Source organism: Meles meles, chromosome 1, assembly GCF_922984935.1.
Source record: "Meles meles chromosome 1, mMelMel3.1 paternal haplotype, whole genome shotgun sequence".
Classification (NCBI taxonomy): Eukaryota; Metazoa; Chordata; class Mammalia; order Carnivora; family Mustelidae; genus Meles; species Meles meles.
Genome location: NC_060066.1, coordinates 165,642,195 through 165,655,955, shown reverse-complemented (window position 1 = coordinate 165,655,955; position 13,761 = coordinate 165,642,195). Strand labels below are relative to the sequence as shown.

At 36.4% G+C, this 13,761-nt stretch overlaps 1 protein-coding gene across 13 annotated transcripts in view; it reads right to left on the bottom strand.

The window, feature by feature from the left end:
* Positions 1-13,761, bottom strand: part of DOCK7 (dedicator of cytokinesis 7) — a 220,722-nt gene that overhangs the window by 106,343 nt on the left and 100,618 nt on the right. For all 13 annotated transcript variants that reach the window (XM_046006342.1, XM_046006260.1, XM_046006266.1 and 10 more), the window contains exon 15: positions 2,590-2,707. In XM_046006342.1, coding sequence (XP_045862298.1) covers positions 2,590-2,707 — 118 coding nt within the window. The remainder of the gene's footprint in view (positions 1-2,589; positions 2,708-13,761) is intronic.

Sequence of the window (13,761 nt, the reverse complement as noted above, 5' to 3'; positions counted from 1 at the left end):
ATCTACTTTCATCAATTTGCTAAGAATACATTACCAGGTTTTTATACAATGTTGTTCCAATGCCAAAACTTGAAGTTTATGATTTTATCATATCAATGTTATACGATCAAGAAATTATCTTAGGATCCATTTGAGTAGTCCTTATTTTTTAAAAAATTAAGCCAAGATAACGTGTCTATGTTTCTATACTTTCAACCAGCCACTAGGATAAACATAAAAGCATTACATTTCCATATGACTAATAATACACAAGCAAAAGAATTGCAGTACCTTTTTTCCTCCTGAGAAGTTATCGTTTTTCATAACTCATATATTTTCATAACACGAATAATAAAAAATAGAAAGTGTTCCCTTTTTTGACCACTTGACAGGTATTTTTAACCATTCACCCACACAGACTGAGCATCATTTCTGTGCCAAGCACTATGACAAGCATCAAGATACAATCATGACATAGCCCCTGCCCTCAAGGAGCTCACAATCTAGTAGACAAGATAAAGAAATAATCATATAATCTTAAGGTGATAAGACCCATCAAAGGAAATGAGAAGATGCTATGGTAGCACCAAAAGAGGGAGTGGTCTAACTGCCAATGTGGCTGGATGCAGCTGGAATTCTGTAGAGGAGGCCATATATATGCTAAGATAAGGAAGAGTTTGTTAGGCAAACAATAACAACAGATTATCTTACATACACCACATTTGCATTAGCTCATCCATATGGCAATTCACATACCAAAGCACCAATTTTCACAATCTAGCTTTTCACCAACTGCAATAGAACATCCATTCCTTCAGCAGCAATAAAAAACTAATAAAGAACATGAAATGCTAATTCTAAACCACAAAAATAAATCCTACATTTATGAACAAATATGTATTTAGCATGTATGATATGCAGAGATCTGAAACAGCGGCCATAGACAGAAGAATACAAAGAGGAATAATTTGTGTCTGTTGCTGTCAAGATCTATAAATTCTGATGAAATGGACACAATAGGAAAAGAGAAAATACACAGCTTTCTTAGTAAGTAAATAATCAGAACTTGATTTAATGACTGACATAGAAAGCTAAAATAAAACTCTGTTAACAATGCACCTATTCTTAAGCTCATTTTCATTCCACTATTCTCAGAGGCTGAACATCTACAGTGACAGTCGTGCTCCTACTCCACATGTTACTAACTTTAGTTGAGCCTAAAAATCTACTTTCATGGAACTTGCATGTATTTCTCAGAATGTGCATTAATGTCCTACAAATCCTAAATGACAATCTGGGCGATCAAGAATCTCATCAGTCTGGCCCTCAATCTAGTATTTCTGACTTATCTTATATCATGCTGGCTCACTGGTAACTCACCACTGTACTGCTGTTGAAGGACATTCTCCAACTGGAGAGAACTGCTCCCCCTCGCCCCCCCCCCCCCCGCCCCGGTCTAAGACCCAATGCCATTTACGTTTACCACCTTTGGTTTTAGTTCAGATATACCTCCTCCAGGTGATATCTGCCTATTACCTCGGCAAGGCACTCTCTCCTACTAGTGTACATCAATGCCTTTGAATCCCCATAACAATCTTCTAATATTTAGCAAATACCTTTTTCTCAATATTGGCTGCAAAATGTAATCCCTTGGGAAGAATTAAAAATACTGACACATGATTAGTTCCCACCCCCAGACATTATAATTTAATTGGAGTAAGATTCAGTCTGAGCACTGGTATTTTTAAAAGCTCCCTAGGTTAGGTATAATACGCACTATTAGCAGGATTTCTTAACAAACATGGGGCAAATCATACATATTAGAATCACGTGGGGAACATTTTCAACCTATACCACAACCTCATATACTACCCATCACTTTACACCTCCTTTACCTAGTCTTCCATTCTAAAGGAGAAGAATCAGAATCACAGATGACAAGAATAGAAAAAAGAAAAGAAAAGAAAAAAAAAATCTGTGCTTTCTTGGAGTACCCTAGGTGATTCTGTTCTGATCCTCTCTTAAAAGTCACTATTTTAGAATTTAATGTATTTATCTACCTCCCCTAGGTTATGTATCTTTTTTTTTAAAGATTTTATTTATTTATTTGACAGACAGAGATCACAAGTAGGCAGAGAGAGAGGGAGGAGGAAGCAGGCTCCCCGCTGAGCAGAGAGCCTGATGCGGGGCTCAATCCCAGGACCCTGAGATCATGACCTGAGCCGAAGGCAGCGGCTTAACCCACTGAGCCACCCAGGTGCCCCTAGTTTATGTATCTTATTCATCTTTGTATCTCTGGGAGTGAGTAGCATATACCAAGTCTTCAATAATTAAGACTTTAATATGGATGTGTTGAATCACTGTATTATACACCTGAAACTAGTATTACACTGTACAATAACTAACTGAAATTAAAATAAAAACTTCAAAAAGACTTCAAGTAAATTTGTATTATCTCTATAGGAAGTAATGCAGTTAGAAACTTGGTTTACAAGATCATATTAATTTTCCAGTTTAGAACTGCCAACTAAGTAATACAACAGCAACAACAACAAAAAAGTCTATTTGAACCATATATGAAGAACAGGAAAAGTAAAGAAAATTTCTTACCGGCATGGCATTGCTTGGATCCTCCCCATACATGAACTGTACTTTCACTGTAATATTTCTTGCAGAACCTTGACGATTGGCAAAATTGAGACTCTGAGGGTATATGTAGAGAAGATTTCTGTGAAGGCAACAGTATACATGATAGTGAATATGTATCTAAAACTGGCATGTATAACTGTATGCCACAAAAGAAAAGATGGAATAAACACTTTTTGCTAGCCCCTAAGCTATTTTCACATCCAATCATTCAAAATAGCCGTCAAATATACTCCAATTTTGTAGATGAACTGAAGCCCAGAAAACTTGTGAGGTTCACATACAACCAGTAAGCAGCAAAGCTGAAATCAGAATATAAATCGGTCAGTCTTAAAAACACAAGTTCTTTCTTCTACAAGAGGATTCTGGGAAATAAATGAATATGGACTAAACCATTATTAAGATATTAATTGAGGGGGCACCTGGGTGGCTCAGTCAGTTAACTGGCCAACTCTTGATTTTTGGCTCAGGTCATGATGTCAGGGTCATGGGATAAAGCCCCACCTCCGCACTCAGTGGGGAGTCTGCTTGAGATTCTCTTTTTCTCTCTTTTTTCCCCTCTGCCCCTCCCCCTCTGCCACATGTGCTTGTTCTCTCTCTAAAATAAATAAATCTTTTTTTTTAAGTTAATAATGCATTATGTTAGTTCCTCCAAGCAGATAAAAGTGGATGACAGTTATAGATGAAACTTTTATATAAATATCAAGGATTTAAGAGGTGTGACATTCCACAGTATATGTTCAAAAACACATATGACAATATGCTAGGTGTAACAGTATTTGGTAGTTGCTATCAGATAATCACATATTAGTCTGCATTTATTTTACTTCACATCCAATTCAAGATCTTGCATCTCACACAACTTTAATAGTCCCTGCTGCCAACACAGAGAAGATAAATAATTCAAGGGAAAAAAAAACCAAAAGAGAGGGCTAAAAAGATTAAAAAAAGAAAAGATATAGTATGAGAATTACTTACTGAAGACTAGTGCTGAGAGGTGATGAGCAAGACTTCAAGTACAATAAAGCCCTGCTAAGCAACTGATGAAGCATGAAAATAGAGGTCAAAATTTTCTGGAACATGGTCGGGCAATACGGAAATTCTACATAAACACAACCTTCGATGTAAGAAACATGCCTCTCGTCTAAGGAGATAACTACACACATTTACAAATGGATGTGTTCAAAAAATTCACTACATTTTTTTGTAGTAGAGAATAATTACAAATAATTGTGAAGAAATATAATGTTCGCCAGCACAGTTCCAGTTAATTAATTTAATATATTAATAAGAAGAAATACTATGGAGTCTGCAAAATGACAATGTGCAGCAATGTTACTGATGTAGAGATACCCAGCAAGCTAGATGAAGAAAAATAGCAAGTTCCACAGCAGGATGTATAGTGGCGTATGCTACCTATGGAAAATTGTGAAGAAGTAATAGCTGAAAATTTCCCTAACCTTGGGAAGCAAACAAACATCCAGATTCAGGAAGCCCAGACAGTTCCAAAAAATATGAACACAAAAACACTTACACCAAGCCACATCATAACTAAAATTTAACAGTTAAAAAAGGGGAGAATCCTAAAAGCAGGAAGAGAGAAACAACTTGTTACACACAAGGGAATGCCAATAAGATTGTCAGCAGACCGTTCAGCAGAAAATTTGCAGGTCAGAAACCAGTGGCAAGATATTTTCAAAGTGCTGAAAGAAAAAACTTTCAGGGTGCCTGGGTGGCTCAGTGGGTTGAGCCTCTGCCTTCTGCTCAGGTCATGATCTCAGGGTCCTGGGATCAAGCCCCGCATCAGGCTCTCTGCTCAGCGGGGACCCTGCTCCCCCGCTCCCGCCTGTCTCTCTGCCTACGTGTGATCTTTGTCTGTCAAATAAATAAATAAAATCTTAAAAACAAAAACAAAAAACTTTCATTCAAGGACACTGTCCCCAAGAAAGTTATCATTCAGAAGTAAAGTAGAGACAGAATTTTCCAGACAGGCAAAGGCTAAAGCAGCTTATCATCACTAAACTAGCCTAACAAAAACTATTAAAGGGAGTTCTTTAAGCTGGGGGGAGAAAAAAAGGTGCTAACTTGTAATAAGAAAACATGAAAAAATAAATTTTACTGGAAAGATAAATATATAGTAAAAGTAGCAGATTAATCAGTTATAAAGCTAGTATGAAGGTTAAAAGACAAAAGTAGTAAAAAGGTAATAGTTAAGGAATACACAAGATAAAAAGATGTAAAACATGACATCAAAAACATAAAACATGAGGGATGGGATTAAAAGGAAGAACCTTAAAACTCTGTCAAACTTGTTATTGACTTAAAATACATTGTTCTAGATACAAGTTGTTATGTAGAAGCCTCAAGGTAACCACAAAGCAAAAACCTACAGTGGATACACAAAAAATCTTTTAAAAAAAAAAAGGAAAGAAAGAAAGGGATAAAGGGATATTCTTAGTTAACAGTGAAGGCTCTAGTTCCTTTTATTTGAATTTTTTTACAGTGAGAACACATGACCTTTATAATTAGATAAAACAATAAAGTAAAATTTCTATGGGGGGAGAACAGAGATGTATAACAATAAGCATACAATCTAAAACTCACTAAAGACATGGAGAAGAGTCAGTTGTAGTCCAAACAGTCAAAAATGAAAACGGCAAATATGGAATTGTTATGACTCGTCAGTTTCCTAATCAACAGAACTGAGGAGCAAAGAAGGCTATGACCGATTAACCACTGAAGTAATCAAATAAAATTTGCACATGAAGTATTTATTGACTCCACACACCAAACATTAGGTACCATGTTACATGCAAGGAAAATAAAGGAAGATTAAGAGGCCATTCCTTGGTCTTGAGGAACATAGTCTAATGAGAGAAATGCCCATAAACAGACCACTTCACAATAATGTTGTGTTGTGAGAGAGGTATGCAGAAGTTATGGGAGGAAGAGACACTAGGTTGGCTGTGAGGAAATCTTTTCATCTCCTACCTTTGCAAAATATTTGTTGAAGAAATGGGGCTATTTTTGTGTAATTTTTCTAGAGGCTAGAATTTATTGATTGCATCTCTGTAGTGACATTTAACACATTCCTCTAAGTTTTCTATAAATTTAGAGCTAGATCTAGAGCTTTGGTCATATTTAGGTTTGAGGGTCTTTTGGCAAGATCATTTCATAAATGGTACTGTGTCCTTCTATCAGAAGGAAAATGTCTGGTTGTTCCTCTTCTTGAGCAGTTAGCAGATGGTGATCAATGCTTAAATCTATTAGCCCCATTAAGGGTTGCCAAAAGATAATAATTCCATCAGTCCTCCTTTATTTAATAGCTGGATTATCTCTATGAAGAGTACTTTTCCTCATCTATTATTTGCTTAGACAGTGGGCCACTGAATGAGACACAGGAATAAATGCTTTCTTTTCCATTATTTTCCATTTTTCAAAATAAGCAGTTGGTGGATTAAAATCTTCTAAGAGAAACTAGTTCTTCTTACCTTTAGCATCATCTATAAACTCAAGGACCAAACACATTAATGAGTTTTAATACACTGCAGTTATTATCTTTACTGATGTTCAAATTGTCCAAACACAAATGGACCAAACACATTAATGAGTTTTAATACACTGCAGTTATTATCTTTACTGATGTTCAAATGTTCAAATTGTCCCACCTTTGGCAAATGAAAAGGCAATTCAAACTGGCTTGTAAATCCTTGTCATTCAGCCATATACTCTTTAATGACTTCTTGCTATCTGCTATATAGCAAGATGTTCCAAGCTCTTCTTACGTAGTTTCTCCCGGGACCCAGAATCAGCCCTTTCTCCAAGGAGCTTTGGTTCTCTGAATGAGAAATGTTTTTCCAAGCTATAATCTGGGCACTCATTACTCACTGTTCCTAGGTCATTTCAGTAGAAAGAGTGAGGGGAAAATGTTTTGGGTTTTTTTTTTTAAAGATGTATTTATCTGAGAGAGAGAGAGAAAGAGAAAGACTGAAGAGGGGAAGAGCAGAGAGTTTTAAGCCGACTCTGTGCTGAGCACGGAGCCCAATGTAGGGCTCAATCTCACAATCATGAGATTATGACCTGAGCCAAAACCAAGAGACTGATGATGCTTAAGTAGTTGTACCACCCAAGCATCCCAAGGGGAAATGCTTTTCAAAAGCATTCTGAGTACATACTGATATTTCAAATTCCAATTCAAGACTCCAAGGTTTTTATTTAACCCTTTCTGTCTTCCATCTACCTATCATTTTTCTTATGCTGAGAATCATTCTGAAAGATCTAAACTATGAGAGAATTAGAATCTCACATAATTATTTATGTGTGCTATTCCAAGAATGGAGGCTTAAGGAACTCCAAGATATGTGGCCATCCAGCAGGGGAGGAGACTGTCACGAAGACTGAGAAGGAACCCTGAGAGAAGTAGAAAACCATGAGAGTGCAGTGACATGGAGGCCAAGAAAAAAACAATGTAAGAAGAATTAAACAGTTAAGAGATGCCTGGAGGGCTTAGTTGATTAAGGTTGGACTTGAGCTGAACTCAGGTCTTCATCTCAGGGTGGTGAATTCATGCCCCCTGGTGGGCTCCATGCCTGGCGTGGCATCTACTTTAAAAAAAAAAAAAAAAAAGAAAGAAAAAGAAGAAGAAGAATTAAAACAGTTAAATGCCAAACACCAATCAGGGGCTAAATGAGGTAAGAAATGAAAAGATCAACTGGACTTCGCAACATGAAAGTTACTGATAACATTGGGCTGAAAACACATAAAAGTAGGTTTAAGAACAGGAAGTTGTTAAGAAAATTTATAAAGTGAAATTCTGAAATGTATGACTGGAAAGAAGAGAAAGATTATTCAACAGTTGGGAGACAGAATACAGGGATTTTGTAAGCTTTTTAAAATTGGACAGCTTTGAGTTTGATTAAATGATAATGAAAAGAATCCAGTTGACACAGTTTGCATACATTAGAACAAGAAAGTAAAGATTCTTGAAATAGTAGGAGAGAACGGGATCCAAAGCACACGATAACAGATTGCCCTTTATTATGTTTGTAATTCCTCATTGTAACAAATATTTGCTGAATATGCAGTGTGCTAGATACTAAGAATATAGAGATAAATGACAAAGTTCTTGACTTCACTAGCCGGGAGGGAGAACTGGACAAACAAATAATTATAATGTAGTATGGTAAGTACTATGTAGAATGTCACTGGAGCCCACAAGAGGAACTGAGGCTGAAGAATCTGCCCATACATTTCAATTAAAAAACTGTACATAGGATAGACCTGCAGAACACACAGAAAAGCACACACCTCAAAACCTCTACATTGTCATTACTACCGCCTAGGTTTTGTGGACATGGACATGATTGGACTCTTCACATCTTTCAAGTCTCAAAAAAACCTAACCTTAACTTCCACCCATTATCACATCCCTTTGTTACTTCAGTCACAATTTTTTTTTTAAGATTTTATTTATTTGACAGAGAGAGATCACAAGTATGCAGAGAGGCAGGCAGAGGGAGAGGGGGGGAAGCAGGCTCCCTGCTGAGCAGAAAGCTCTATGCAGGGCTTGATATGGGGCTTGATCCCAGGATCCTGAGACGGTGACCTGAGCTGAAGGCAGAGGCTTAATCCACTGAGCCACCCAGGCACCCCTCATTCACAACTCAAACAATTTGCTTAAAACAATCCATAATTATCTTGTTCATTTTCATATTATTTCTTGTTTATGTATCTCCTTTATAGGTAGGTAGGTAGGTAGGTAGACAAGGCCCAAATTGAGGAGGGCAAGGACTTCATCTACCTAGTTAACTGTTATATTCCCAAAGCCTAAAACAGTGCCTCATACTGAATGAATGCATGAATGCATGAAGGAATGAATGAGTGAATGAATGAATGAATGAATAATATAAGAACACACACAAATATTTAGTTACTTAATACTTCTGAGATTTGGATTCCAGGTTAAATGGAAATTAATTAAACATTATCTATAAGCTATGCTTGATTTCCAATATAAAACCGTTTTAAATTCAACTTGTTTCTGAAGGTAAAAGGCATAAAACTGAATCCAGATTCTTTTCCATTTGACTACTAACTCCACTAATAAATTCCCACATAAACCTAGTAAGTGTTTACCTTGCATTTGTAACACTTCAGAAGAACTACAAATCAGCAGTGATGAAGTGTTGAGATAGCACTTAGCCATTCAGGGAAAAAAGATGAATTCGTATTTCACCCCCTCCTCAAAATAAATTCCAGATTAGGCAAAAGTTTAAATAATAAAAATAAAACCATGAAAGTACTAGAAAAGCTTTAAAGACACGATATTTTTATATGTGAAAAAGGCATTTCTGAGCATGAGCCACAAAAACTATAGAAGACAAAATTTTTTTTTTAATTTATTTGACACAGATCACAAGTAGGCAGAGAGACAGGCAGAGAGAGAGAAGGGAGGAAGCAGGCTCCCTGCCACCCAGGCGCCCCAAAAGACAAATTTTAAAGGCTCCGCAGAGCAGGTGATACCATAAACAGGTGGAAGACAAATGACAAATTGGAAAAACACTATTTGTTACATACAAGATAAAGAGTTAGTATCCATAACATGTAAATAATTCCCACAATTAAAAAATATATAATAATAAAAATAATAATAATAATTCCCACAATTAGTCAAAAAGAAACAAATGGGGGGGGGCGCCTGGGTGGCTCAGTGGGTTAAAGCCTCTGCCTTCGGCTCAGGTCATGGGATCGAGCCCCACATCGGGCTCTCTGCTCCGCGGGGAGCCTGCTTCCTCCTCTCTCTCTGCCTCCGTCTCTGCCTAGTTGTGATTTCTCTCTGTCAAATAAATAAAATATTAAAAAAAAAAAAAAGAAAGAAACAAACAGGGGTGCCTGGGTGGCTCAGTGGGTTAAAGCCTCTGCCTTCGGCTCAGGTCATGATCCCAGGGTCCTGGGATCGAGCCTCAAATCAGGCTCTCTGCCCAGGCAGGGAGCCTGCTTCCTCCTCTCTCTCTGCCTGCCTCTCTGCCTACTTGTGATCTCTGTCTATCAAATAAATAAATAAAATGTTAAAAAAAGAAAAGAAAAGAAACAAACAAAAAGGGGAGGAGGAGTTTGGACAGAGGGGACTTACATAATACCTAGGTAATTCATGAAGACAGCAAAACAGATGGCCAGGAAGATAAACTAGATGTATTTGCCTGTTAGATTTACTGATATTTAGGGGGCATCTGGGTGGCTCAGTTGGTTAAGCATCGGACTCTTGATTTTGGCTCAGGTCATGATCTCTAGGTTATAAGGTCAAGCCCCATGTTCAGCGGGGAGTCTGCTTGAGATTCTCTCTCTCCATCTTACTGTGCCCCCTTCCTATACTCCCATACATGTGCATGCTCTCTCTCTCTCTAAATAAATAAATAAATAAATAAATCCTTTTTAAAAAGGATTTATTGATATTTTTTGTTTTTCTCACTCAAAGCATCAGTAAAAATTCATGGGAAAAGGGGCGCCTGGGTGGCTCAGTGGGTTAAAGCCTCTGCCCTCGGCTCAGGTCATGATTCCAGGTCCTTCATGAATATGAAGAAAAAAGTAAGATACATGAAATAATTTCTTCAAAGGTTACTGATCTTCTGGATCTGCACTGACCACTAATAGTCTAATGAGACTACTAAGCATTTGATGTGTGCCTATTCTAATGGAGATGTGCTGAACGTATAAAAACACATCAGATTTGGAAGATTTAGTATGAAAAAAAGAATATAAAATACATAATTAATGTTTTTATATTGATCACATATTGAAATAATTTTTGATATCCTGGATTAAGTACAATGTACTATTAAGATGAATTTCACTTGTTTCTTTCTACTTTTTTTCACATATATAGTTCACACTATATTTCCATTGGACAGGGCCTGTTCTGGACAAAGAAAGGATAGGGAAGCCAATGTATTTATCTGGCATTATTCTTCACTTTAGTTAATATAAATAATTCTACCTTTAAATGGGTTTCTCTCATGAAGTTACTTTTAGAATCTATCTACCAAACATTAAATCAAAACAAATGATCACATTTTAAAAGAAGAAATTAAAAGGGATACTATATTCAAAAGATCCCAATGCCTTGTGTTTCATTTGGAAGTCACATCTCCAGATTACACAACCTGGGGAAGGACAAAGGACTTTGCTTTGCTTAACTTAAATAAGACTTCTAAATGTCCTAAAATTCTATGAAGCGGTTAAAAGTTTTGTATATTAGTTCTTAGAAACTAGAAATCCTTAAATTAGGACCCAACTTTTGTTTCTTATTTTCTTTGACATAAAAAATTTTAAGCTTTCATAACATTACTGGTTATGTTTGATTAGGGTTTTATTTAAGTAGGCACAAGTTCAAGCAAGGCTTAGCTTCTGCCTGTGACAATGTGTACTCAGACAGGACAAATGTTATTAAATTAAAAGACAAATGTAAAATCAGTTATAAAATTACTATTTTCGGGGCACCTGGGTGGCTCAGTGGGTTAAAGCCTCTGCCTTTGGCTCAGATCATGATCCCAGGGTCCTGGGATGGAGCCCCGCATAGGTCTCTCTGCTTAGCGGGGAGCCTGCTTCTCCTCTTTCTCTCTTCCTGCCTCTCTGCCTACTCGTAATCTCTGTCCATCAAATAAATAAACAAAATCTTTAAAAAAAAATTACTATTTTCATTACACTCCCCATGTTGGTACTCTCCTACAGCTCATGAATAGACAATTTATTTACTTTAAGTATATTCGGTAATATGTCAAACTAATATAAGAAAAAAATTATCCAGATATTTCTACCCAGATATGATATAATATAAACCAAGAATATGTGACCATTGCCTTTAATCTGCTAGTGTCACATGTAAGGAATTATATATAAATTGTGCAGAAAGTGTTAAGATTCTAATACAATAACCAAAATGGAAGGAACTTCCTTCACATAGCCTGTCTTTGTATTAGTGTCCAGTTACTTTCAGGCACTGGAAGGGGAAAGTTCAAAAAACTTTTCAAATTCCTTTCTCTAAAAAGAACCTCCTATATCAAAACAGGTTGAGCATATATTATATGCAATTTTGTACCTGGAAAACTCCCATATTATGACTTTTTCATTCAATATTTATATAGTTCCTCAAACACGTAAGGCGTTTTATTAAATAAAGTACTATAAGGGATACAAATTAAAACCAGATATAGATCTTGCTCATAAACAGCAACAGATAGAGGCTGGCCCATCTCAACTTCCCACCAACTAGAAGGTGGATGAAACATCAGGGTTGATAGCTTTAAGCCAGAAAAGCAGACAGTAATTTAGTTAAGAGAAGTTTTGAAATATGCCCTTCATGACCAATGATCACAACACTAAATTTTCCTTTAAAAAAGAAGAAAATCTAAGTTTTTTCACTAGTTCTACATACACTTTTATAATTCTGTAACATCTGACAGTGGTGAGGGTAAGATGAAAATGAAAACTAAAAAGTTTTTTTATTTTTCTTCCTTATTTCTTTATTTCTTCTTTTTTCTTTCCCTTTATTAGGGGAATTATTTATATACTTTTATTTACTTGGATTTTTTATTTCTCTTACAAAGAGAAATATTTATATGGTTCTGTATTAAACACTTTTAAAAAAGGCATACACAGCCTAAACAGAAGACATAATTCCTTATATCTACCAAGATTCAAGAGACTGAAATGCAGAAAACCTAAATTTTAGCAAAATTTCTCAACTCATGTCATCTTAACATGAGATTAGATAATATTCAGCAATAAAATATTACACTATAGGCATAAATGCATTGATTGGTTCTAATTATCAACAAGTAAGTAAAAAATAATGTTATGAGTATTTACTTTATACCAGATAGTGTTCTATGCTCTAAAAATTTTTCTTAAACTTCATATAATCCTATAAAGTAGGTATTACCGTCACTTGACAGACAAGAAAATGGAAGTACAGAAAAGCTAAATAATTTGACCATGAGAGCCAGGATTCCAAGTCAGCCTCCCTCTCTCCAGAATCATACTTGAAACCACTATGGTATACTACTTGACTGTAGCTATTATATCCAAATCATCAAAGGTAAAGGTCTCTACTACATGCCATGAGGAGGCATTTCTAAGCACAGAAATTTGGAAACAGTTCATTTTAAGAAGTTTTGCTTGACAATTTAAACTAAAATTCATTATGTTAAAGCTTTTCACTTAGCAAAAAAGCAATTTATTTAAAAAATGGAACTAGAGCGTATCATGCTTAGTGAAATAAGTCAATCGGAGAAAGACAACTATCATATGATCTCCCTGATATGAGGACATGGAGAAGCAACATGGGGGGGTAGGGGGATAGGAGAAGAATAAATGAAACAAGATGGGATTGGGAGGGAGACAAACCATAAATGACTCTTAATCTCACAAAACAAACTGGGGGTTGCTGGGGGGAGGTGGGATTGGGAGAGGGGGAGCAGGCTATGGACATTGGGGAGGGGAGGCGAACCATAAGAGACTATGGACTCTGAAAAACAACCTGAGGGTTTTGAAGGGTCAGGGGTGGGAGGTTGGGGGAACAGGTGGTGGGTGATGGGGAGGGCACGTTTTGCATGGAGCACTGGGTATTGTGCAAAAAGAATGAATACTGTTACGCTGAAAAAATAAATAAATAAATAAATAAAAAGGGGAAAAAAAAAAAAAAAGAAAAAAAAATTTTTCAGATACGCCTGATTACACACACATACACAGGTTCAAAGGTTGTTTACATGTGATATAATAACATTTTGAGTACGTCCTATTTGCCAGACACTGTTCTAAGTGCTTTACACGTATCATTTCTTTTAATTCTCATAACCCTATTAAGTATGTACTATCCCCTACCTTACAGATGAAAAGACTGAGGTACACAGAGGTTAAATATCTTGTCCAAGGCCAGAGAGCTAGAGCTGGCTGTTGGACATAGATGACAGTCTGATTTCAGAACCCACACTCTTTTAACAATTTTACTATAATAATTTATCAAGATAAGGCATTTTTTTAAAAAGATTTTATTTATTTATTTGACAGGCAGAGATCACAAGTAGGCAGAGAGGCAGGCAGAGAGAGAGAGAGGAAGGGAAGCAGGCTCCCTGCTGAGCA